This window comes from Tursiops truncatus, chromosome 1 (genome assembly GCF_011762595.2).
Source record: "Tursiops truncatus isolate mTurTru1 chromosome 1, mTurTru1.mat.Y, whole genome shotgun sequence".
NCBI lineage: Eukaryota > Metazoa > Chordata > Mammalia > Artiodactyla > Delphinidae > Tursiops > Tursiops truncatus.
In genome coordinates, this window is record NC_047034.1 from 30,815,965 (window position 1) to 30,843,003 (window position 27,039).

The 27,039-nt window shown below is 47.0% G+C and overlaps 1 protein-coding gene across 12 annotated transcripts; it reads left to right on the forward strand.

The window, feature by feature from the left end:
- Positions 1-11,563: 11,563 nt before the first annotated feature.
- LOC141278096 (uncharacterized) lies at positions 11,564-26,777 on the forward strand. Of its 12 annotated transcripts, XR_012330390.1 has the most exons (11): positions 11,564-11,944; positions 17,947-18,148; positions 18,365-18,559; positions 18,895-18,954; positions 19,084-19,187; positions 22,216-22,338; positions 22,859-22,980; positions 23,846-23,974; positions 24,897-25,019; positions 25,540-25,661; positions 26,527-26,773. XR_012330390.1 is itself a non-coding variant. In XM_073801572.1 (10 exons), exons 5-10 carry the CDS (start codon positions 19,116-19,118, stop codon positions 26,650-26,652), a joined length of 696 nt encoding a protein of 231 aa, XP_073657673.1. In that variant the 5' UTR covers positions 11,564-11,944; positions 17,947-18,148; positions 18,365-18,559; positions 18,895-18,954; positions 19,084-19,115; the 3' UTR covers positions 26,653-26,777. The 12 variants fall into 12 exon arrangements, 5 of the variants coding, with proteins under 5 accessions (XP_073657673.1, XP_073657677.1, XP_073657678.1 ...); XM_073801572.1 differs by lacking the exon at positions 23,846-23,974 and having other exon boundaries at positions 22,216-22,342; positions 24,897-25,023; positions 26,527-26,777; XM_073801576.1 differs by lacking the exon at positions 23,846-23,974 and having other exon boundaries at positions 17,947-18,132; positions 22,216-22,342; positions 24,897-25,023; positions 26,527-26,777.
- The last annotated feature ends 262 nt before the right edge of the window (positions 26,778-27,039 follow it).

A 27,039-nucleotide genomic window follows, 5' to 3' on the forward strand; every position in this document is an offset into this window, starting at 1 on the left:
TATAAATAGTTGCATAACTATCCTCCCTCTATACAACTCTAAGATGATCATATCAAAGTATGGTCATTAATTGTTTTTTTTTGTTTGTTTTTGCGGTACGCGGGCCTCTCACTGTTGTGGCCTCTCCCGTTGCGGAGCACAGGCTCCGGATGCTCAGGCTCAGTGGCCATGGCTCACGGGCCCAGCAGCTCCGCGGTGTGTGGAATCTTCCCGGACTGGGGCACGAACCCGTGTCCCCTGCATCGGCAGGCGGACTCTCAACCACTGCACCACCAGGGAAGCTCCCATTCATTGTTTTTAATTGCAAACAGATAATAAGCAAAGTGAAAGGAACTTCTTCCACAAAAATAAAGACCAAAGTTCAAAAAGTCAGATTAATATGGGGTTTGTTACTATTCTAAATAGTAAAGAACAATGGCAAGAAATGTCACAGTGCTGGTTGCTATTATCATCTTTTCATTTTCCATTACAGTTGTTTATATTATCTTCATGGGATATCACTGAAGTTATCAAGGTTTCTTAATAGTCAAATTAAAAAACAAAATCTCTTGAAATGCCAATACAAAGAAAAATGAGTCAGAACCTGAAAAAATGTTTTAGACATGTTGACAACATATATTCTTTGCTCATATCTCTTTTTGAGAGAAGTTCCATCTTATTCACACCCACATGTACAATAGACTGAATAAAATACAACCCCATCACTCAGTGGTGATAAAAAAAGGAAAGACAAGCTGGTTCCAGAAAATTCCTCTATTTATTCCTAGTATCTGGTTGCATCTGGCAAAAAAGAGCATTTTGAAATATTCTCTAAATGTTTGTATTTTATAATAATTTGCTTATTTATCTCAATGTAAATATTAAAAACACATGAGAAATATTTTAACGTTTGGCATTTGACTATTCCTGTCTATTTCCTTAATGTTTCCTTTGCGTCCTATGATGATCTTTTGGGATAGACAGCACACACCACTCTCATACTCCCCAGACTCTACAGCCCCATACACGTGCAAAATAGCTTGTGGGTCTGCGTTAACATACTCTGGGTTGAGGCAGGAAGGCTGTAGAGTACATAGTTTTTACACCTGAACATTTTAAGTGTTTTTGGAAAGTAACCCTAGTTTGAGTGCAAGTTCCATCGATTTATCAAATGCATCTCAGGTATACCTAGGTATGTCCAGTAAAATGGTAAGGCTATATTACTGGGAGACTATTTACATGAGCAAGTGGAAAGACATCTGTGAAAGAATATATTACAACCAAGGGTCACATATAATACATCAATCAAATAGAATGTAGATCCCAGAAACATATCCACACATATAAGGACAATTGATTATTCAACAGAGCTGCAAAGCGAATTTTGAGGAGAAAGGATAGTCTTCTTGACCAATGGTGCCAGAAGCATATAGCACACGGATACTGTGCATGGATAGCCATATCAAAAGTATGACCTTTGATCCCTACTTCACACCATATAAAGAATTAACTAAATGTAGATCAAAACATAAATCTCTAAAACGTGGACAAAATCTTTTTGACCTTGGGTTAAGCAAAGATTTCCTAGAGATGACACCAAAAACAAGATCCATAAAAGAAAAAAAGTGATAAATTGGGTTTCATCTTTGGAAGCCATTATTAATAAAAGAAAAGCCACAGGTTGGAAGAAAATATTTACAAATTATATACCTGAAAAGACTTGTGTCTCTAACACGTATAGAACTCTCAAAACTCAGTAATTAGAAAAAATTTTTTTAATTAACAACATGGGTAAAAATATTTAAAAAGAGATCCTGCCAAGGAGGTATACGGATGCAAATAAGCACATGAAGTTGCTCAATGTAATCAATTATTAGCTATATGAAAATGAAAGCCCCAGGAGATACCACTACACACATATTGAATGGCTAAAATTAGAAAAGTCCAACCACACCAAGTATTGGTGAGGCAGTGTAGGAACTGCAAGTCTTTTACACTGCTAGTGGGAAGGAAAATGGTACAGTCACTTCAGTCAACAGTTTGGCTGTTTCCTTATAAGTCGAACATACACCTACCGTATGATCCAGGCTTTCTGCACCTAGATATTTATGCAAGGAAAATCAAAGCATATGTTCATACAAAGACTTGTACATGGATCATCACAGCATCTTTATTTTTAATAGAATTGTAACAACCTCGAGCACCCATCAACAGGCGAATGAATAAACATACCGTGGTATACTCATACAGTGAAACACTACTCAGCAAAGCAAAGTGATTGACTATTGATACCTACAAAAATATGAATTACTCTCAAAATCATTACATTGTGTGAAAGAAGCCAGATAAAAGAGTCCTCACTGTGTGAATCCATTTATGTAAATTTCTAGAAAATTGCAAACACGTGTCTAATGATAGAGTGATATGATAGCGTATCAGTGGTCACTTGGGGATGTGGAGGGGTGGAATGTGAGGGGAAAAAGGGGCTTTATGAATGAGGCATAAAAACACTTGCAAGTGAGGATATGTTCCTTCTCTTGATTGTGTTGGCAGGTCCATGGGTATACGCATATTTCAGAACTTATATTGTGTTCTTTAAGTATGTGCAGTGTACTGTGTGTTTGTTCTATTTAACAGAGCCATTAAAAAAAGGCTAAGAACAGATGTTTGTCTCAACAAATAAATGTAGCAAAGAACAGAAAAGTTAAGTACAGTATGATCTCTGTCAGTTGAATTTTCCTATAGTTTATTTCCCTCAAAAAATATATCCCAGTTCTTAAAAGAGATGGGATTCTTAATAAAAGTTAAAAAAAAAAAAAAAAAAACCGGCAAAGCCATCAGCAGGGTGAGCTCCAGCTACTTTTCAATTGCGGGACACTAGGTGCACGGTGCAGACATGCTAGGATGTTTGTTCTTCCTGCCCAATATTTTAGAGAGGATATTAAACACCCCTGTTAAATGCCTGCAAATGATGGCCAGAGTGGAGTTTGGAGAATGATGTCTGTGAACTTTAATACGGTGGTGCCTTTGTAAAGAGTCTCAGAATTTCCAGGGTAATTGTGGAGTCAACTTCTTTTTGTTTTTTGGATGATATATATGTCTAACTCACCTCAAGAATATATCCACGTAGACTTGAAGTTAGGGACCAGCTGGTGTAAATTTGTGTGGTTATCTCCTGACCTAACCTTTTAGCTTCTTTTTGTTTCTTGATTGTAGTTAAGCTTCATCTTGCCTCAGCGCCTTTGTATTTGCTTTTACCATGTTTTGGAAATATTATTTCCAGAAAAATTATCCATAAATGATTCCTTTCTATTCTTTGGCACTCATCTTTTAAAGATATTTTTCCGTGATTGTCCTACCAGCCTAACTTAGTCCCAATTTATCATATTACCTTACTTCTTTCACAGAATAATAATAAAAACAAATATTATCTTTGGTGTCTCTTTGTAGTTAGATGAACTTCTTCCCAAAGAACTCAAGCCCCACAGTGACAGAGGTTGTTACCTTTCTTATCCCTTATTCTGTGTCTTAGAACTGTGTCTGGCATGTAGTAATCACTCGAGGTCTGTTGACTGTGTAAAGAATATGTGAGTAGATGAACAGATTTGGAGTTATTTAAGGTCGCTCTTAATGATGGCTGGTGTTGGTGATTAAATTAACACTGTAGGTTTTAGAGTTGGAAGTGATCTTGCTGAGTCTCAGAGCTATGGCAAAACTCTCCCTACTGTAGCATCCCTGACAGATGATCAAGTCTGAGCTTGAATAACTGTATATGAAAGACCCTAACCAGGGCAACCTCGTAGCTTTCTTCAAGCAGATCACAGCCTTCCATGGGAGTTTGCTCCCTATTAGTCAGCTGTAATTCGGAGAAAACGGTTTGATTTACCCAGAATCATCTTCTCTCAGTCTCCTTGTTCTAGTTCCTAGAGAATAGACGGGACAGAGTTTCCTCTAAATTACATCCTTTGGGTTTGCACTCCTGCTTGTAACAAAATAAGCACCATGCTATGGCAAAATTCCCCTTGATTGTGTGCCACTTGTTGCTACATTCCTCGTTAGTGTTTAGAAATAATTTGTCTTAATGTTCCACATTATAATTGATGGAGTACAGAAATAAAAGAGATCTCGGGGTTATGTCAGAAGCAATCAGACAGATATTTTAACTTACCCTTTTAATGTATTTAATGCTGACACTGTGAGGAATTGAGCAGTATAGTCACTGCGTTAGTGCCATTGCTGAAAAAATGTATTTATAGTGAAATTTATGGTCACTTTGAAAGCATTAGCTGATGGGGGAATTGTCAGCTACATCTTAGAGCTCTGAGCATTTCTCAAAAAGTTGTGATACAAAACACCTCTGCTTTTTCTTGTACTTCTGTTACATTCAACTACTTCACAAAAAGCATTCGTCATATTCCTGAAATAATGATGGGCTTAGTTGAGATTCTTTTGGGTCCTAAGGGACCAACATGTGTGCATAATAGTGTCGAGTTACACAGAGCCTGGATGTTTGGCTCCAGACTGAAAGCCCCATGGAGTCGTTTTTTCACATCTGTTCACCAATGTGTATGAATGGGAGAAAACCAAAGTTCTGGTTTGTTTGATCAAGGGGAGCCACACTCCTTTTACTTTTGCTGTGAGAAACAAGTAAAGAGGTGTAAAATATCTGAAAAGAGCCTCTTAAGGTTTGGTAGAACGCTTAAGTGGGATGTAGAGAATATACAGCAAAAAGAAAAGCAAGTGAGTACTGCTGGCAAACTTTTTCAAGGACAGCTAACAAATTAATAATAGTAGTAACAACAATAGTAAGATTGATTTTAAAAGACTTAAGAGTGGCATGGATTCCGAACCACTCTACATGTATTAACTCCACGCCACAGCCCTGTAAAATGGGTGAGGTTATTAAGCCCTTGATTTTCAAAGAGGAAGTGAAACACAAAGAAGTACCACTCCTGAACTCCCACCACTAATAAGTGGTGGAGCTGGGGAAAAAAGATCCAGGCAAATTACCCGTAGGTTATATCCCACAGGTAATATTTGCACATTTTGAAATCACTTTACAAATACTATTTTTACCCCTAAAGTACACAGGGAATACCCAGGGAAATTGGCATTCTAATTATTTTTATATCTTTGCCAATAATCTGTTAACTTTTGGCAGTTCAGTATCCTTCCCCAACTTCTTAAAAATTCAGCCTACAATCCAAAAAAATAAGGGCTAGTGAAAATAAATGTCTTGTAAATCCAGTTCAAGAGAGCAACTAAAACCTAAGGCCTCCAAGGATGTAAAAGAGAAAGCAAAAGAAAAGGAGAGACAAGAAGCCCAAACCCTATGATTAAGCTCCACGTTGTTAGATAAAGGGGCATTTAATTAATGCTTCTTTAATACCGTGTGCACAGAGGCATGGCTCTACAGAAGCCAAGGAGTCTCCCTTTCATCACTGATTCATGGTATGCACCTGGCAGGGTCACTTCCTTCTTTGAGCCTCAAAGCTTTTCATGAAGACACTAAGGGAAATGGAACAAGGTTAGCTCTCACAAGCCAGCTCTCATGTTCTCTCATGTTACCTGTGAGTCTAGGTAAGTGCCGAATGTCTTTAACATGACAGATTATGTTTTTTCTTAACCATTTCTCTTCTCCTGATTTTTACGTAATTTCTAATACATAGTAGAATAGTAGAAAAGAAAACATACCACACTGAAAAGTAACCAACACACTAACTTTCCATTCTCATTTCACTGCCAATTCAGCCAAACGCCTTCTGTAGAATTCTGATGCAGACCATGAAAACACACTGTAAGTGTTCCAAAGTCTTTTCCATATTTGGTAGTCCTGTGATTTCCATTGGCAGAACTATCTTGGACTGTCATCTGAAAATCTATCAAAAAGAAATTAAGTAATAGGAATTCATATCAATGGTATTGGAGAAAGAAATCCTTGAACTTATCTTACTGTGTGAACCTTCATCCATGTAAAAAATCAACAAGAAAGTTTAAACTTTAAAGGCAACATATTCCCATGAATATAAGGGAGAACATAACACAAATAATATACAATGCTAACATTATGTACATACACATATATACAAGTGGTCTTGAAATATATTCCCAGATATTAATTGGATTAAAGTTTGGGGCATTAAAGCATTTTTTCTCATAGAGAGCATTATTCTTTAAGGCACATAGAGACACACATATCTGCCCTGCTGGCCTCTCACAGTTTCAGTTGATTCCACTCATGTCCCCAGTTCATTTCCCCATATATTTATTCTCGGATTAGTGATTTTTGAACAGGTGTTTCTCTCTTTAGAAATACCTGTGCCATGACCGCAGAGTACTCAGATTTCTTTTTGGCATTTGGCGGCAGATGATGGGGAAAGTGACGAGTTGTATGACAGGAGAGGTACAAGGTGAACCTTAGAGTAACTAAGACTTTATGCGTAGTTCTTAATCCCAAAAGGAAAAGAGAAGGATAGCAGCGAAAGTCATTGGAATAAAGGACCTCTGAGATGAATCAGCATTAGGATAATTCATTGGTTACTGACTGTCCAGTCGGTTTAGGTTATAAAGTATTCCTGAATGACTGCATCACTTTATGAAAGGTTCTACCTAACTATAGCATTCTTTTGCTGGAATTAGTTTATATGGCAATAATACGCATAGAGAATGGCAATTGTGAAATCATGTCTTCCCCAAATTGAAAACATTCGTTAAGGTACAAGTTTACCCAAGACTGCAAATGATTTATCCATACTATACTAACTGAGACTGTGTCTTACCATTCTTGTTTGTTAAAGGAGATAACAAGGCTAACTTTGAGTAATAGCAGGATACTTAGAAAATACTTTCAGGTTAAGTTTTGTAAACTAAGTTCAGTGTTTACCCACCAAAAGCAAATCAGCTCATTTAGTGTTGCAGGAAATGCCTTCATACTTTTTCACTGCCACTAAAGGAATTTAAAACACCTGTTGGATATATTCCCTCCTAGAATGCCATTTGTACACTTATTCCTAATAGGGCCTGTTATTTTAAATGCAAACTCGTATTATAAGGCTCAGAATTGATACTCAGTATTTTTAGTGATCACATGGTTTAGGGTTCTCAGATTTGGGCTCAGACTTGCATTTCAAGCATTGCAATGTGGGCCTGTTAAATGATTTCCTTGCAACCAGGAAAAATTGTTTATCTGAATCTGAAGTCCAATTAAAAAAATGTGATAGTGGTGATAGTGGTTGATGAAGCCGACTAGCGTAGCAGCTAGGGCAATTATAGACAAGTTACATTTAACCTCTCTGTGCTCCAGTGTCTTCCTCTGAAACTGAGTTTCTTCATCAATGGGGATAAATACTGGTACCAATCTGACAGAGTTATTGTAAGAAATGAAGGAGTTCACAAATTTCCTAAAGGCTTAATGTTTGGCTTGTCGTTACTAAATGCTGGTAATTATTAGTAAAACAATATCCCTCTATTATTTATTATATCAAAATAATAATGATAAGAGCCTGTTACTTTAGTAGTTCGATTTTTTGGTCATATAGTTTAGACTAACTCATATTGTTTAAATGTGAAACCAAGAAGAAAACCAGTTTTGTTTTGTTTTTTTAACCTGGTCAAGGAACCCAAATCACCTAATTCAGAAATGTTTCTAACTTGGCATCTGCTTTTAATCTGTCACAGCCAGAGAAAGTTTAATGTCTCAGAAAGTGACAGCCTTGTATTTGTGTAGCATAAAAAAGAAGATATATGCTAGATAACATATATACCCCTTATCTTAGTCATGCCACATATAATGCAACACTGTTCCTGCTGGGTTCAAACATTGTGATCCAGAGCCTGCCATTGCCTATTATTAGGAGCAGGAAAGCGTAAGAACCGTATGTGTTTGCCCTTAAGTTGGTCTACAACACACATGCTGTCAATCAGCCTCTGATAGTACCCTCCCCGTGGACAACCTTCTGTGCTCTTTTGAGCATGCTCAGATGGAGTCTACCATCAGTGTGGTGGGACTTCACTTCGCTTCAAGTGTGTCCAAGTTGAAGGGTGAAATTAACAAATACTAACCAAATTTGTGGCTGTCCAAACTAGGAAAATAGTTAAAGAATCAGGCAAATACTCATTTGGCGTCAACCCAATAAAAAATCTTCTTGGTGAGAAAAAAGTTGCCAAAGATGAAAGCCCAGAATAGTGCTACTTTAGCCTAACCACAGTGTCAAAGCAAATGACACACATACACACAAACGCAAAAGGAAGCCCTCTTCACACTAATGCCCCCAAATCCTTTATGGGGCTTCAAACTGAGCAGATTAGGTAGGTTGATGGTTGTCATTTACGGACTGGGTCCACCTAACAAGACTGGTTACTAACAGAATATCTCTGTTTTGTCATTTAATTGACATCCCAAACTTAATATACCTTGCAATCAAATACACACATAGTCACTCATGCTTTTTCTGTAGACTTTCCAAAACAGAAAAGCGCAGCTCCATTCTTCCTGGTGCTCAGTTACAAAATGTGATTCATCTTTAATGTTTTTCTTTCTCTCTCCTTTCACATCCAATACACAAGCAAAATGTGTCAGCCCTATCTTTGAGATAGAACCAGAATTTGACAGTTTCTCGATTTTTCCACTGTTACCACTCAGGATTAAGATTTCGTTGTCTGTCATCTTAATTATTATCCCTCTGAACTGTGTCCTTAACACAGTGGCTGGAGAACACTTTGAGAATCTAAGTCAGAAGAATTACGTGACTTCAGTGTCTTCCCCTTCATCATAGTTGAAGCTGAAGTTCTTAAAATGCTGGAAAGTTGCACCATGATTATCCTCCACATTATATGTTTGATCTCATCTCCTCCACCTCTACTCCTTGCTCACTCTTTTCCAAACACCTTATACTCTTTAGTCCTTGATGTTCAACAAGTATAGTAGGAAGACATTTTCACTTGCTGTTCCCTTTACCTGAATTGCTGTTGTCTTTACTATCTACAGTACTCATCCACTCACTTTTTTAGGTCTTTCCTCAAATATCACCGTCTCCATTATGAGTCCTTGCTTGCATTCCCTGTAATAACCTGAAGCCCCACTAATACACCCTACCTCCTTAGGAGCCTCCCTTCTGCTGTAGAATCTGTTGAATGAATGAATGGAGTGAGCTATGTCTAATTTCCAAAAAAATAAACATCAACCGTGAACTCTTGTTGAGAGACGGATTCAGGATTCAGGATTAAAAGAAGTGTAAATTCAGGCCTTACCATTCACTATCCATTCCCTCAGGGTTCTGCTATGGTGTATCTTTGAGCACAATTTGATAAGACTAATTAATAGCTTAAATTCGTTAGAATCCCAAACCTTTTATAGTAGAAATGTGATAAAAATTGTGTCAGAGATTCTCAACAAAATGTTAGCAAATTGAAGCCAAAAAAGTATAAAAACAATTATATACCATGACCAAACGGGATTTGTGTCAGGTACATAAGGCTGGTTCAACATTTGAAAATTAATTAATATAATCCAACCAAGACAAATAAAGGAAAAAAACCATATAAATACATGCGGAAGAAGCATTTGACAAAATCCAGTGTGCACTCATGAGAAAAACTCTCAGTAAACTAGGAATAGAGAGGGACTTTCTTAACTTGATAAATACGATCTACAAAAAAACCAATAGCTGACATACTTACTGGAGAGAAACTCAATGCTTTCCCACTAAGATTAAGCACAAGGCAAGGATGTCCTCCTTTATTATAACTTTTCAATATTGTGCTGCGAGTCCTTGCTAATGCAATAAGGCAAGAAAAGGAAATAAAAGGTGTACAGATTGAGAACGAAGACATAAACCTGTCTTTGTTCACAGGTGACGTGATCATCTATGTAGAAAATCTTAAAGTGTTGACCCAAAACTCCTGTAACGAATAAGTGATTATAGCAAGGTTGCAGGATCCAGGGTTAATATACAAAAGGCAATTGCTTTCCTATATCCCAAAAATGAACAAGTGGAATAGATTTAAAAAAAACCTGACACTATTTACATTAGCATTGCCAAAACTGTAATACTTCTATATAAATCTAATAAAATATGTACAACATCTATAGGAGGAAAACTACAAAACCGTGATGAATGAAGTCAAAGAATAACTAAATAAATGGAGAGATATTGCATGTTCATGAATAGGAAGACTCGGTATTCTCAAAATATCAGTTCTTTCTAAGTTAATCTATAGAAATTCAGTGCGATCCCAATCAAAATCCCAGCAAGTTATTTTATGGATATTGGCAAACTGATTCTAAAGTCCATATGAAGAGGCAAGAGACCCAGAATAGCTATCACCTCATTGAAGGACACAGTTGAAGGAATGACACTACCCAGCTTGAAGACTTATTATGAAGGTACAGTAATCAAGACAGGGTGGTATTGGTGAAACAAGAAGTAGATCAATGGAACAATAAAGAGCCCCAAAATAGACCCACATAAATACAATCAACTGGTCTTTGGCAAAAGAACAAAGACAATACAATGGAGCAAATATAGTCTTTTCATCAAATAGTGCTGAAACAACTGGATGTCCATAGTTAAAAAAAAACCGAGACACACCTATATATAAATATACACTGTATACATACATACAGTGTACATATACTATATATATACACACCCGTATATCAATATATATATACAGCATGTTCACGTTTATAATATGTATACTATATATATACACATACATACATGTATACAATATGTACACACAAATATATAGGCTTGTATGTATACTGTATATAGTACTTACACATATACTACAAACGCACGCACATATAAACGTGTATACATATATATAATATGTATACACACATATACAAATTAATAGGCTTGTATATATTCGGTATTTTTACATATATAGTTTTGTTTTAAGGAGTTGACTCATGTGACCGTGAGGCAGGCAAGTCAGGGCAGGACTCTGGGCTGGAGACACAGGGAAGAGCTGATGTCCCAAGGCCATTGGAGGCACAGTTCCCTCTTTCTAGGGAACCTCATTTTTCTCTCCAGTCCTTCAACTGATGGATGAGGCCCACCCATGCCACAGCATTGACAATCTCCTTTACGCAAAGTGAACAAAATTCAGTGTTAATCTCTTCTGAAAAATACCTTCCTGGCCACATCTGGAATAATGTTTGTGGTTGCCGGGGCCCCACGCAGTGCGCACGAGATTAACCATCCCCGTGGCGATGATGACGCTTTATTTTCTCCCTTGACCATTGTCACTACTATTCCAATTAAAATGGCAGCGCTATGAGGGCAGGGCCTTTCCTTTTTTGCCAGTACTGAGCGTCTGTGGTCTGGTGCCTAGCATAGGCTAAATACACGGCATTTTTGTGAACAGAAGCCGGGATTCTGGCTGTCATATTTAATAGGAATTATAGTCTTATTATTGGGGGGGAGGGTGTGTGTCACGGTGTGTCAAGTGCGGGAGTCGAACCCGCCACCACTGGCCCTGAGGAGTCTTCCCGGGTCCCCGCTTCGGGCCGGTGGGGGTGGCCAGGGGCAGCCGAAGACGTGCGTCTGTGCGTGCGTGCGTCCGTGCGTGCGTCCGTGCGTGAGAGCGTGCGAGTCCACGGGGCGGTCCGCGCGTGCCGCGAGTGGTTCAGCCCGGCCCCCGGCTGTTGTGCTCGCCTCACGCCGGCCCGGGTTGGCGACAGCGCTGGAGGCCCCGCGCCTGTGACCGCAAAGAGGGAGCCGGGGGCCGGATGGGAGCGCGGCGGCGGCAGCTGAGGCCCAGGCCAGGCACCCTCCCCTCAGCCTCCCGTCTGCCCGTCTGCCCCGACCCCGCCGGCGGCGCCGCGCCCCTCCGCCAACCGCCAAACTAGCACGGTGCGGGGGCCGCGCGCGAAGACATGGGGGAGAAGCTGGAGCTGAGGCTGGAGTCGCTCGTGGGGGCCGAGCCCGCCGTCTACCCGTGGCCGCTGCCGGTCTACGTAAGTGCCGCCCGTCTCCTCCTCCCGGGCCCCCGCCCCTCTTCCCCCACGGCGCGCGCTGAGCCCACCGAGAAACGGAGCGACTCGAGTCGCCAGACCCTGTTTGGAGGCCCCCTTCCCGCCCCGCCGTGGTTCTCCGCGGCAGTTTCTAGCCCCCGCGCGCAGGGTGGGCAGAGGGGAGCCGGCGCCGGCCGGGGGCGCAGACTCAGCCGCGGGGACCCCGTGCTTCCGAGGAGCGCCTGAGCCGGTCTGCGGTTGGCTTTGCAGGGCTGGGGACCCCGGTCCCCCCGGGCCTGGAATGCCGGGGCTTGCCCTTCTGTACTTTAGGATCTGACATGTAGGGTTTCTTTTTCCTGGTAGTTTATTCTTAGCGCTGTCAACGTGCTTAGTTCTTTTTTTATTTTTCAGGGCACCCTTTCCTCCCTCACTCCAGTTTTTTTGCGTTTCTGTTTTGTTTTAGTTAGGCAGTTTGTCCCTCTGATCTTGAGTGGGTGGGCTGGCAGGACACTTGGAGAGGAGGCATTCTGTCCCCTGATCTTGAGTGGCCTTTGGAAAATGACACGCCAGACGTAAATTTACACAGGCGTCCGGTGAGTCCAGAAATGCAGGGTGTCCGGCTAGGTGGACGCCCGGCCTCTCGTCCCCCGTGGCGGCGTGGTGCGCGTGTTCCTTGTCTCAGGGTTTACGCTTGGGCCCTGCAGCCCACCTTCCGGAGGGAAAGCGCAGCGGGCGCCTTGGACCGGCGCCTTTGGGGCGCTCTTTCGTGCGCTCGGCTTGCGGGGGACCGGCCTCCAGGCGACCCGGCCCTCGCGCGGGCTCCGTGTGTGTCAGTTCGTGGAAAGTGTGTCGCGGTCGGGGTCGGGACGCTGGGACCGCCTGGGAGCCGATGTTGACTCCCGGGCCCCGGTTCTCCGCAGTTATCTGAGGTCCGAGGGTTTCCAGCCCGCCACCGCGCACTGGCGCTTTCTATTTTTGCCCTTCCTGTGCCCGGAGGCGCGGCTGAGCCTGGGCTCTGGCTTTTCCGGTTGGGTAACTCCGGGTGGCCCGGGTGGGCGGCCTGAGCAGTGGGCAGGGCGGGGAGACATCCCAGGGGAGGGAAACTGAAAGTGGGGAGAGCCTTCAGAACTCCAGCTGATCCACTTGCCTCGCCTCCCCGCCCCTCTTACTGCACTTGTCATGCACCGGTTGGCTGGCCGGCGCATTTTTCAAAATGTATTAATTTGTTTATCCTTAGTAGCCGTGAAGCATAGTTCACTTGTAGTGCACAGTTGTAGGAGTTTTGACAGATGATCGCCGTCAGGCGGCAGAGCAATCCTGTCATCCCACTTGCTGCCCTTTGGCGCCAGCGCGCCTCTAGCCTCTTGGCCACTAATCTCCTCTCTGTCCCTAAGGTTTTGGCTTTTCCAGAAAGCCAGATGAACGGAACAACAGCATGTAGCTTTTCAATTCTGGCTGCTTTGGCTCAGCAAAACCTATGCGAGATTCATCCCAGGTTTGTTTTTTTTTGTTGTTGTTGTTTTAAACATTGATTTAGTTAGTTATTTACTTGGCTGTGCTGGGTCTTAGTTGCGGCACATGGGATCTTCATTGGCACATGCAGTATGTTTTAGTTGCAGCGTGCGGGATCTAGTTCCCTGAGCAGAAATGGACCCCGGGCCCCCTGCATTGGGAGCGCGGAGTCTTAGCCACTGGACCACCAGGGAAGTCCATCATCCCTGTTGTTGCGGGTATGAGAAGCCACTCCTTTTTCTGGCTGTGTTGTATTCCATGATGCGTTTGTCCATTCGCCTGCGGGTGGCAGGACTTGTGGGATGTTTCCAGTTTTGAGGGGATCAGGAATAAAGCTGCTGTAAACATCCCAGGGCAGGTTTCCATGTGAACTTGGGTTTTTACCTCACTTGAGAAAATACTCAGGAGTGGGACTGGGATCTGTGCTAAGTGTATGTTTAACAACCCTTCTGCATCTTAGAAATTGGTATTTTTGAGTATTGGAAGAGTTTAGAAATGCACTGTGACCCAGCACCCAGGCACTTGAAACGAAGTTGAAGGTTCATCTGGAGATGGTCATGTTGTCCCCGTCTCTGTCTTTTATTCGAGGCAGAGCAAGGCCACAGATTTATAACCCTTGTAAGGAAGGCCTCGTGTGTCCAGGCCCTGGCAGGACCTGGCTTTCTAGTGGTGGGCGGTTCTGAAGTGGAGAGAGCATCTTTCCCTTGCTGGCTGGACCTCGCTTGGCAGGGTGCAGGGTGTGCTGCCTGCCTGGCCGGGTGCTCTTTCTGCCGGTCAGCAGCCATTCCTGGTGTGTCTGTCCTACTATCAGGCAGGCGGTCAGGGGCCCTAGTGAAGTGCTCAGCGAGCTGCAGCCTTCCTAAAGCTTTGTGGGTAATGTCTGCTACCCTCCCATTTCCCTGCTGAGGAATTTTGCTTTCTCATGGGAACTGAGGGGGCAGTACTTTATAAGAGTTCATATTTTGTGATGACTCGATGCTGAATACATTAAGAAAATGGGCTCCTTCCAGAAGCTTAACTTCTTAGAAGGTCAGGTTATTCACGTGACCGCACGTTTGAAATGAGTGAGCTTGTTTGTTCATTGATTCATTCATTCTGCAAGCACCTCCTGGATATTTAGAGTGAGTGTTCCAGGGGGCGCGGAGGACAGTAGACAGTATTCTTTTTTTTTTTGATTTTTGAATTTTATTTAATTTATTTTTTTATATAGCACGTTCTTATTAGTCATCAGTTTTATACACATCAGTGTATACATGTCAATCCGACTCGCCCAGTTCAACACACCACCATCCCCACCCCCCCGCGGCTTTCCCCCCTTGGTGTCCATACGTTTGTTCTCTACATCTGTGTCTCAACTTCTGCCCTGCAGACCAGTTCATCTGTACCATTTTTCTAAGTTCCACATACATGCGTTTACATACGATATTTGTTTTTCTCTTTCTGACTTCACTCTGTATGACAGTCTCTAGATCCATCCGCGTCTCAACAAATGACTCAATTTCTTTCCTTTTTATGGCTGAGTAATATTCCATTGTGTATATGTACCACAACTTCTTTATCTGTTCATCTGTCGATGGGCATTTAGGTTGCTTCCATGACCTGGCTGTTGTAAATAGTGCTGCAGTGAACATTGGGGTGCATGTGTCTTTTTAAATTATGGTTTTCTCTGGGTATATGCCCAGTAGTGGGATTGCTGGATCAAATGGTAATTCTATTTTTAGTTTTTTAAGGAACCTCCATACTGTTCTCCATAGTGGCTGTATCAATTAACATTCCCACCAGCAGTGCAAAAGGGTTCCCTTTTCTCCACACCCTCTCCAGCATTTGTTGTTTGTGGATTTTCTGATGGTGCCCATTCTAACTGGTGTGAGGTGATACCTCATTGTAGTTTTGATTTGCATTTCTCTAATAATTAGTGATGTTGAGCAGCTTTTCACGTGCTTCTTGGCCATCTGTATGTCTTCTTTGGAGAAATGGTTATTTAGGTCATCTGTCCATTTTTGGATTGGGTTGTTTGTTTCTTTAGTATTGAGCTGCATGATCTGTTTATATATTTTGGAGATTAATCCTTTGTCCGTTAATTCGTTTGCAAATATTTTCTCCCATTCTGAGGGTGACAGTATTCTTATTCTCAAAACTTATGAACTAAGGACGGTAGGTGATCTATAAACACAGAAGTTAGCTGAAGTGTAGTGCCCCGTATATGGGATCAACTGAGGTCCCAGAGAGTGGGGCTGCCAGATTTGCCCTGGGGGAGGTGTGGGTGGTTTCTCTGAGGTGGGGGCACCCGCAGGAGGAAGTGTAAACAGCCACAACCGCCTGTACTCCGAAATGTCCAGCCTCCAAGATGGGCTTTTGCGCAATTGACAAATAGGAGGGTGGGGTGCAGGGCGAGTTTTGTTCCTTCTGTGACTGAGAGTTCCCAGATATCTACTTATAGCTCACGGTGGCATTTCTAAAGCAGGATGGTCCTTCTTTTGGTGGGAAAACCGGGTCTCAGCTCAGGAGGAAGCAGGTGGTATCTTCGGCTGCCTGATGGCAGGGCAGGAGCCAGCAAGGGCGTGCAGTGGTCCTTCCCCTCCGTGACTCACTGAGGCTGTGGGCGTGGAGCGGCCCCAGCGTGAGTGTCCCCGCCTGCTTCTGGCTTCCTCCTGAGAGCCCACGAGCCCTGATGAATGCCTGCTGAGCAGTCACACCCTTCACTCCACAGTGGGTAGTAGCTGAAGTGGGAGGGTGAGTGAGCCATCCCTCCCTGTGACTCAGAAAACATTTTCTGATCTGACCTCTGCTGGTGTGAGTCCTGCCTAATCTGAGCTCAGGTGGAAGGCAGGTTAACCCTTTGAGGACTTTCCGTGGGTGAAGTAGCCCCTTTGAAGAGGAAGGGATCACCGGGAAATGCCTGGTATTCCGTATGTACGTGCCTGTTAGCTTTCATACTTTGGTCCCTAACATCCAAATGCTGCCTGTATACTCTGTTCCTGGTGGGAGGGGCCAGAGGCAGCCAGCCGGCCCTTTGGATATTCACTAGGCAGGAGGCGGCTGGGAGCTGCAGGGGACCGGCCCCCAGTCTACCTCTAAGAGCTGCGTCCTTTTTTCCTTAATTAAATTAAACTTTTTATTTTGAGATTATCGTAGATTCTTGCACAGCTGTCAGAAATAGGTCGGACACATGCCACGTTCTCTTTACTCAGTTTCTCCCGATGGTGGCATCTTACAAAGCTATGCACCGATGTAATGATTTCATTGTCATTGATACAATCAAGATACAGAGTGTTTGGTGTCCCTTTTGGATTTGGGGACCTGTAGGGTGTGACTGACTGTGTCTGCGCATCCCTGGGCCCGGCGCATGTCTCCCAGGAAACCCCTCTCCTCCCTCTTTCTTTCTGCTGTGTCCTCCTCTCGTGGTCCTGGCACTCTTCCCCAGTGCGTGCGCCTTCTCTCCCTGGCTGTGGGATGACAGTCCTGTTTCCTTCCTCCCACTCAGGGTGCTGCCTGGAGGCCTCTTTGACGTCTTCTCTGTCCCCTCAAGCTGTCCCTGCCTTTCCCACCAGCCGGGTCTCCTGTCACGCCCATGGCGTCAAGCGGTCCCAAGGGTGTTACAGAGGACATGCCGGGTGCCTGTCCATGGTCCTCCGCAGCTCATGCGTGGCTCTGTAGTGCCTCCCTCACTGCCCGCCTTTCTTGTTCCTTCCCAGACTCTCTCTCCCCACCCATGGCCGCTGTCGCGGTGCCTAGCCCGGGGCTCTGTTCCTCAGCGCCCCTGTGTCGGACCGGGCCCTCTTCCTGTCCAGGGCGCCTGGCAGGGCTCCCGAGTCACAGGTTCCCGTGAGCTGCAGTTGGGAGGTCGGAGGCTGCGTGCTTCACTGAGTATTGACCTTGGATGACGACGCCTCCTCATCTCTGAGGGGCTTCCGTTTGAATCCCCTCAGTTAGTCATGGGGTACGCGGCCGATGTCGGGAAAGCACGTCAGGCTCACACCAGGTGCACGGGCAGCCGGTGTGTGAGAGAGGTTACCTCTGAGAACGCTGGTCCTTTAAAAACCTGACACGTCTTTTCCTGGGTGGGGAAGGGGTTTTTGCAGGCTGTGTCCCTGGGGGGGAGGGGACCGCCACGGGGTGGTGCCCACGGGGATGGCAGGAGTCATGGGGCTTGGGGCGGGGAGCTCTAGGGAAGGATTTGCATGTCCCATGGTGGTGGTGGCTCACGTTTCCCCTGGTGTGCAGGTGCCTCCCTGGCGTCTGCTCTGTGCTCACCTGCAGGCTGAGTGAGGGTCCCACCGGAGAGCAGGTGCTGGGGCCACAGGACACGCTGGGCCCACACCTGGTCTGGGACAGACACCAGGTGAAGGGGTGGGACAAGGGGAGAAGGAGCCACGCTGGGTGTTGTGGGTTTTGTGTCTTTTTAAATGACAGCTTTGCCGAGATAGCATTCACACACCACTGAACTCACCCATATGAAGTGTACAATTTAATGGCTTTTACTATATTCACAGAGCTGTGCAGCCTTCACCTCTAATTCCAGAACATTCCATCAGCGCAAAGGGCCGGCAGTCCCCTGCTCCAGCCCCTGACACTCTGTGTCTGTGGATCTGCCTGTTCTGGACGTTTCCCATCAATGGAATCACACACTGTGTGTCCTTCTGTGTCTGGCTTCTCTCACTGAGCATCGTGTTCTCAGGGTCCGTCCACGTTGTTGTGAGTGTCAGGGCTTCACCCCTTTGCATAGCTGAGTGATGCTCCTGTGTGTGTGGCCCAGGTCGTGGGGTCTCGAGGCCCCTGGAGAGGCGTTCGTTTGGCTTGGTCCTGGGGTGGGGTGACGCCAGTTACACTGATACGGTGCTAACAGGACCCCTTGCTGGACTGGGAGACAGTTGAATTATGTCTTAATAGTGGCTTTGGTTCTCCTTTCAGTATCTGGTGTGTTGTAGCTTCCCTGAACATGGTGAGCAAAAGCTGCCTCCCCACAGCACCTCTGGGACCCTCTGACAAGCCAGGTGCGTGCCTGGCCCAAGACAAGATGCCTGGGCTTCCCTGCCAATACCTGAGCTGGGAGGGACATGGATACTGGGCAGCACAAGACACGGGCTCTCCTCCTTCCGGGCTCTGGTGAGTGTAAGTTTGACTAGAATACAGTTTATCATTTTACCGCTGATTCCCTGTAGTTGACTGCTGGTCCATCATGACAACATTATACCCAGACTGCCAAGCCATTTTACCGTCCCATGGAACCTCACTGCAGATGCATTCTGCGCATCTCTAACATTTATCTTCTCTGGACCTGCTTTCAGAGCAATGTGTTTTGTTAGATCCAGTCACAGAGCTATGGAAACAACATAGGCTGTCTTATTTTAACTGACATGTGGTCCCCATTTCTTTTTTCTACTCCCTTACTTATGGCCGTTAACAATGACTCTTTCTCCACTCTTTTCATGTCCCACTAGACTCTGTTGTGTGTCCTTGCTCTCTCACCTGAAGGGGATACCTCTTACTTCAACAAGAAAGTAAGTGTTTCAGAAACAAACTTCCTCATCTTCTTTTTGCTGACTCTGGCTGCCTTCCAATACATGTTCCATGATGCAGACACCACCATCTCCACTTCAAATCCGTCTGTGACTTTCCATTGCTCTTAGGATAAAGACTAACCTCCTCACCATGGTCTAGAATGTGGAGTCAAAGGATGGCTTCCGGTGGACAACTGGTGCCGTTCTGTAAGATAAGGAGCTTGCTTCAGAAGGTAAATCATATGTCCACTACATATACTGTTTAGTTTACCAGGCAAGACTTTCTTGGTGAAAGAAGCAGCGTTGACTTGCATTCTAGAGCAGGCTTCTCATCTGGCTGTGCACTGGTACTCTCTCTCTGGGGGTGCTAGTCTGCAGGGCAGGGCATCCCCTGGGCAGGATGGAGCGCGATCTCTGCGGCCTCGTCTTGCAGCTCCTTCCTTTCATTCTCAGTCATCCAGCCCACAGTGGCCTCCTTTCAGGCCTGCATACTTACAAGGGCGCATTGCCCATGCTGCCCCTCTGCAGGAAATGTCCTTCTGTTTAGTTTGCAGCTGATTGATGCCTCCTCACCGTTCGCATCTCTTCTCATGTGTCACTTTGCTAAGAAAGTGTCCCCTTACCTACTCAACTCATCACATCCCCCTACCGTAGCTCACATAACACCATGTACCTCTCGCTTATAGCCTTCATCACATTTCACATCCAGTTTTAGATAGGTGTTTACCATATGGTCCGCGAGTAGGAGATCATGACTGTTTTGCGTACTCTTAGTTCCCAGCGACTAGCACAGTTACTGATAACCTGTGTTAAATGGAGAAATGAATGTATCCAATCAATGGTGAAGCCCTGACCGTTTTTCTTTCCAGTGTCTCTCATACTACTCCCTTCCATCTGTGTTGCCGTTACTCTGCTTCTATCATTTATTATTTTACACCTGGATTACGACGATTGCTTCGGAGAATAGCATGTCTTTCTATCTTCCTCACTACAACCTCTCTTACACCTCCCAAGGCTCTTGGGTTATGCCAGTGCCCTCTTCTAATCCATCCATGGCACCCATTGTCAACCCAATACAGCCAAACTCTTAAGATAGACATTCAAGACCCTCCATAATTTGGCTTTAATTTCACTTCAAGACTTTTAAAAAGGAACTGGGTGTAAATATCTGTGCATCTTTGCTCTGTTTCATATCTATCTATGACGTTAATTTTTTTTTTGGTCAAATTACTTTACACCTCCTTCTCTGGGAGGACTTCACTGAGAATCCAAGCGATTTCTGGATCCCTTCTCTCCCCTGAAGCTGTAAACCGTTTAACAGGACATGTGCGGAACTGCCGTAAGGTAATCTACATCTTGTCTCCCTCTCTGGTATCTAACCTCCCTGCGAATGGGGGTACGTCTCCGTGTTCTGTGCGGTTTTCAGCACAGTACTCTCTACTCGTAGTGGGTATTTGATTTGGTAAGTGAACGAATAAGTGAATGAGTCACCAAGATAAGGGTATTGTCTCATTCTTTCTCTCTTTTTCCACTTTCAAGTTTCTTTAGTTAGTTTCCTCAGACAAAAGGTTTCTCTGTAGCTACGCAGTGGCCAGGTCCACAGAATGTTGCAGATAGCTGCTGAAAACATCCCTCCTCCACTTGAGAATGGCTTGCTCTCCCTCTCAAGCGGAGAGAGCTGGGATTCCATATTTAATTAAGTGCCGCTGTTCACTTGGCATTTAGAGGCACTAGGGGGCGTTAGTGCTCTACACCCGGTGAAATGCCTGTTTCGTTTGTGATTTTCCTTTGTGAAAAACAACTATGCACAGAGTGTTTTGTGCCAATTTTCCATCCTTTTAGATTGACGGAAAGCATTTTACCTACGTAGAAACAGAAAACGAATAAAAGAGCGTTGCATTGCGTTTAAGAAAAGCTTAGGGCGGTCTCGGTGGTACGTTAGTGAAGTTATCTGGGGACACCTTCGCCACGTACATTGTGTTGGAGAGGCTCCGAGAATTCATTCAGGAGTTCTCAAAGTTCGAGATCACAGTTGCCTTACACGTAGGCACGGTGGCAGCCGTGGACATGGCAGTGATTTGGAGAATGTTGTACTAGTCGGCTCTTGCTGTGATAACGCTTTGCAACAAATCTCCCCAAAAGTCACTTACGTGAAGAAGAGTCTAGTTTTCTCGGACCTGTGGGCTAGCTGCAGCGGCTCTCTTGTAGACCTCTCGATGGCGGGTGTCGCTCCGTGCCGCGGGCCAGCTTGAGGTCTGTCCCGCACACCTTACCGTGGAGCCCAACTGTGAGGCTGCAGGTCCCTGTCTTCTCGCAGAGTTCACTGAAACCTAAGAGGTGAGCCCAACCACACAAGGCCACGTAAGGCCTCTGCGACTCATTTAAGGCCCTCGTGTCTTCCCTTGGCCTCCTGGGAACCCCCTGGCCCCAGGATGCAGCTTCCGTAGCCCAGGGCAACCGGCGGAGGGGGGCGGGCGGGGCTGCAGGAGGGTGGAACGCCGAGGTCACAGAGGGTGTGGGTGTGGCCACCTCTTCTGTGACTGAACCAAGGGCAGGGGGGCAGGGGGTCCAGGGCAGGGCCCTCAGAGCCCGGTAGGCCCAGGGGGGTGGCGCAAGCACCTAGGCCCGGGCCGAAGAGCGCCTTCCTGGTCTGCGCGGCAGGCCGGCCTCTCGCCTTGCCACTCAGGCCGCCCTCCCACTTGAAGTGTGTGTGGCACGCGTCCGCGGAGTACACCTCGCTGCACAGGTAGCCGTGGGACTGGGCGTCGTAGCTTCCTGCGAGGCGGCCGGAGGTCCCGCAGGCGGGTGGGTCCCTGGGACAGACGCGCGGAGCGGCTCCTGCCCGGCCCCCCTGAGAACCGTCGCCGTTCCGTAAGGCGGGGCGCCTGCTTCAGAATGTAAAATCACGTGTCCGCTCCATCGATACGCCGTTTAGTTTACCAGGCAAGACTTTCTTGGTGAAAGAAGCAGCGTTGGCTTGCGTCCTCGAGCAGGCTTCTCATCTGGCTGTGCACTGGAACTCTCTCTCTGGGTGTGCTAGTCCGCAGGGCAGGGCATCCGCTGGGCAGGGTGGAGCGTGATCTCTGCGGCCTCGTCTTGCAGCTCCTTCCTTTCATTCTCGATCATCCTGCCCACAGTGGCCTCCTCTCAGGCCCGCATACTTACAACGGCGCATTGCCCGTGCTGCCCCTCTGCAGGAAGTGTCCCTCTGTTTAGTTTGCAGCTGACTGATGCCGCCTCACCCTTCTCATCTCTCCTCAGGTGTCACTTGGTCAGGAAAGCGTCCCCTTACCTACTCAACTCATCACGTCCCCCTACCGTAGCTCACGTGACACCACGCACCTCTCGCTTATGGCCGTCATCGCCTTTCCCATCCAGTCTCAGGTAGGTAAGTTTACCCCGTGGTCCGTGAGGAAGAAGAGATCACGCCTGTTTTGCTTACTCTTGATTCCCAGCGACTAGCCCGGTTACTGATAACCTCTGTTAGAGGGAGAAAGGAATGCACCCAATCCCTGGTGAAGCCCTGACCGTTTTCCTTTCTAGTGTCCCTCGTACTCCTCCCTGCCATCTGTGTCGCCCTTACTCCGCGTCTACCGTTTATGAGTTTACACCTGGGTTACGGTGACTGCTTCGGAGAATCGCATGCCTTTCTACCTCCCTCGCTGCGACCTCTCCTACACCTCCCAGGGCTCTTGGGTTATGCCCTTGCCCTCTTCCGAGCCGTCCGTGGCACCCGCTGTCATCCCCATACGGCCAGGCTCCTAAGACTGACACTCAAGGCCCTCCGTAATTTGGCTTCAGTTTCACTTTCTAGACGTTTCAAGGAAGAACGGGGTCTAAATATCTGTGCACCTCTGCTCCGTTTCATATCTACCCACGAGGTTAATTTTTTTGTTTCTTCCAGTCCACCTATTTTGCACCTCCTTCTCTGGGAAGACTTCACTGAGAATCCGAGCGATTTCTGGATCCCTTCTCTCCCCTGAAGCTGTAAACCGTTTAACAGGACATGTGCGGAACTGCCGTAAGGTAATCTACATCTTGTCTCCCTCTCTGGTATCTAACCTCCCTGCGAATGGAGGTACGTCTCCGTGTTCTGTGCGGTTTTCAGCACAGTACTCTCTACACGTAGTGGGTATTTGATTTGGTAAGTGAACGAATAAGTGAATGAGTCACCAAGATAAGGGTATTGTCTCATTCTTTCTCTCTTTTTCCACTTTCAAGTTTCTTTAGTTAGTTTCCTCAGACAAAAGGTTTCTCTGTAGCTACGCAGTGGCCAGGTCCACAGAATGTTGCAGATAGCTGCTGAAAACATCCCTCCTCCACTTGAGAATGGCTTGCTCTCCCTCTCAAGCGGAGAGAGCTGGGATTCCATATTTAATTAAGTGCCGCTGTTCACTTGGCATTTAGAGGCACTAGGGGGCGTTAGTGCTCTACACCCGGTGAAATGCCTGTTTCGTTTGTGATTTTCCTTTGTGAAAAACAACTATGCACAGGGTGTTTTGTGCCAATTTTCCATCCTTTTAGATTGACGGAAAGCATTTTACCTACGTAGAAACAGAAAACGAATAGAAAGAGCGTTGCATTGCGTTTAAGAAAAGCTTAGGGCGGTCTCGGTGGTACGTTAGTGAGGTTATCTGGGGACACCTTCGCCACGTACATTGTGTTGGAGAGGCTCCGAGAAGTCATTCAGGAGTTCTCAAAGTTCGAGATCACAGTTGCCTTACACGTAGGCACGGTGGCAGCCGTGGGCATGGCAGTGATTTGGAGAATGTTGTACTAGTCGGCTCTTGCTGTGATAACGCTTTGCAACAAATCTCCCCAAAACTCACTTACGTGAAGAAGAATCTAGTTTTCTCGGGCCTGTGGGCTAGCTGCAGCGGCTCTCTTGTAGACCTCTCGATGGCGGGTGTCGCTCCATGCCGCGGGTCAGTTTGAGGTCTGTCCCGCACACCTTACCGTGGAGCCCAACTGTGAGGCTGCAGGTCCCTGTCTTCTCGCAGAGTTCACTGAAACCTAAGAGGTGAGCCCAACCACACAAGGCCACGTAAGGCCTCTGCGACTCATTTAAGGCCATCGTGTCTTCCCTTGGCCTCCTGGGAACCCCCTGGCCCCAGGATGCAGCTTCCGTAGCCCAGGGCAACCGGCGGAGGGGGGCGGGCGGGGCTGCAGGAGGGTGGAACGCCGAGGTCACAGAGGGTGTGGGTGTGGCCACCTCTTCTGTGACTGAACCAAGGGCAGGGGGGCAGGGGGTCCAGGGCAGGGCCCTCAGAGCCCGGTAGGCCCGGGGGGTGGCGCAAGCACCTAGGCCCGGGCCGAAGAGCGCCTTCCTGGTCTGCGCGGCAGGCCGGCCTCTCGCCTTGCCACTCAGGCCGCCCTCCCACTTGAAGTGTGTGTGGCACGCGTCCGCGGAGTACACCTCGCTGCACAGGTAGTCGTGGGACTGGGCGTCGTAGCTTCCTGCGAGGCGGCCGGAGGTCCCGCAGGCGGCTGGGTCCCTGGGACAGACGCGCGGAGCGGCTCCTGCCCGGCCCCCCTGAGGACCGTCGCCGTTCCGTAAGGCGGGGCGCCTGCTTCAGAATGTAAATCACGTGTCCGCGCTATCGATACGCTGTTTAGTTTACCAGGCAAGACTTTCTTGGTGAAAGAAGCAGCGTTGGCTTGCGTCCTCGAGCAGGCTTCTCATCTGGCTGTGCACTGGAACTCTCTCTCTGGGTGTGCTAGTCCGCAGGGCAGGGCATCCCCTGGGCAGGGTGGAGCGTGATCTCTGCGGCCTCGCCTTGCAGCTCCTTCCTTTCATTCTCGATCATCCTGCCCACAGTGGCCTCCTCTCAGGCCTGCATACTTACAGCGGCGCATTGCCCGTGCTGCCCCTCTGCAGGAAGTGTCCCTCTGTTTAGTTTGCAGCTGACTGATGCCGCCTCACCCTTCTCATCTCTCCTCAGGTGTCACTTGGTCAGGAAAGCGTCCCCTTACCTACTCAACTCATCACGTCCCCCTACCGTAGCTCACGTGACACCACGCACCTCTCGCTTATGGCCGTCATCGCCTTTCCCATCCAGTCTCAGGTAGGTAAGTTTACCCCGTGGTCCGTGAGGAAGAAGAGATCACGCCTGTTTTGCTTACTCTTGATTCCCAGCGACTAGCCCGGTTACTGATAACCTCTGTTAGAGGGAGAAAGGAATGCACCCAATCCCTGGTGAAGCCCTGACCGTTTTCCTTTCTAGTGTCCCTCGTACTCCTCCCTGCCATCTGTGTCGCCCTTACTCCGCGTCTACCGTTTATGAGTTTACACCTGGGTTACGGTGACTGCTTCGGAGAATCGCATGCCTTTCTACCTCCCTCGCTGCGACCTCTCCTACACCTCCCAGGGCTCTTGGGTTATGCCCTTGCCCTCGTCCGAGCCGTCCGTGGCACCCGCTGTCATCCCCATACGGCCAGGCTCCTAAGACTGACACTCAAGGCCCTCCGTAATTTGGCTTCAGTTTCACTTTCTAGACGTTTCAAGGAAGAACGGGGTCTAAATATCTGTGCACCTCTGCTCCGTTTCATATCTACCCACGAGGTTAATTTTTTTGTTTCTTCCAGTCCACCTATTTTGCACCTCCTTCTCTGGGAAGACTTCACTGAGAATCCGAGCGATTTCTGGATCCCTTCTCTCCCCTGAAGCTGTAAACCGTTTAACAGGACATGTGCGGAACTGCCGTAAGGTAATCTACATCTTGTCTCCCTCTCTGGTATCTAACCTCCCTGCGAATGGAGGTACGTCTCCGTGTTCTGTGCGGTTTTCAGCACAGTACTCTCTACACGTAGTGGGTATTTGATTTGGTAAGTGAACGAATAAGTGAATGAGTCACCAAGATAAGGGTATTGTCTCATTCTTTCTCTCTTTTTCCACTTTCAAGTTTCTTTAGTTAGTTTCCTCAGACAAAAGGTTTCTCTGTAGCTACGCAGTGGCCAGGTCCACAGAATGTTGCAGATAGCTGCTGAAAACATCCCTCCTCCACTTGAGAATGGCTTGCTCTCCCTCTCAAGCGGAGAGAGCTGGGATTCCATATTTAATTAAGTGCCGCTGTTCACTTGGCATTTAGAGGCACTAGGGGGCGTTAGTGCTCTACACCCGGTGAAATGCCTGTTTCGTTTGTGATTTTCCTTTGTGAAAAACAACTATGCACAGGGTGTTTTGTGCCAATTTTCCATCCTTTTAGATTGACGGAAAGCATTTTACCTACGTAGAAACAGAAAACGAATAGAAAGAGCGTTGCATTGCGTTTAAGAAAAGCTTAGGGCGGTCTCGGTGGTACGTTAGTGAGGTTATCTGGGGACACCTTCGCCACGTACATTGTGTTGGAGAGGCTCCGAGAAGTCATTCAGGAGTTCTCAAAGTTCGAGATCACAGTTGCCTTACACGTAGGCACGGTGGCAGCCGTGGGCATGGCAGTGATTTGGAGAATGTTGTACTAGTCGGCTCTTGCTGTGATAACGCTTTGCAACAAATCTCCCCAAAACTCACTTACGTGAAGAAGAATCTAGTTTTCTCGGGCCTGTGGGCTAGCTGCAGCGGCTCTCTTGTAGACCTCTCGATGGCGGGTGTCGCTCCATGCCGCGGGTCAGTTTGAGGTCTGTCCCGCACACCTTACCGTGGAGCCCAACTGTGAGGCTGCAGGTCCCTGTCTTCTCGCAGAGTTCGGTGAAACGTAAGAGGTGAACCCAACCACACAAGCCCACGTAAGGCCTCTGCGACTCATTTAAGGCCCTCGTGTCTTCCCTTGGCCTCCTGGGAACCCCCTGGCCCCAGGATGCAGCTTCCGTAGCCCAGGGCAACCGGCGGAGGGGGGGGCGGGCGGGGCTGCAGGAGGGTGGAACGCCGAGGTCACAGAGGGTGTGGGTGTGGCCACCTCTGCTGTGACTGAACCAAGGGCAGGGGGGCAGGGGGTCCAGGGCAGGGCCCTCAGAGCCCGGTAGGCCCAGGGGGGCGGCGCAAGCACCTAGGCCCAGGCCGAAGAGCGCCTTCTTGGTACGCGCGGCAGGCCGGCCTCTCGCCTTGCCACTCAGGCCGCCCTCCCACTTGAAGTGTGTGTGGCACGC

Bases quoted from the DNA above. Each gene is read 5' to 3' on its own strand.
- LOC141278096 (XM_073801567.1), top strand. From the start codon at position 11,864: ATGGGGGAGAAGCTGGAGCTGAGGCTGGAGTCGCTCGTGGGGGCCGAG. The intron at 11,945-22,215 runs GTAAGTGCCGCC...ATCTCTCCTCAG, and splicing joins CGTGGCCGCTGCCGGTCTAC to GTGTCACTTGGTCAGGAAAG. The intron at 22,981-24,896 runs GTAATCTACATC...ATCTCTCCTCAG, and splicing joins ATGTGCGGAACTGCCGTAAG to GTGTCACTTGGTCAGGAAAG.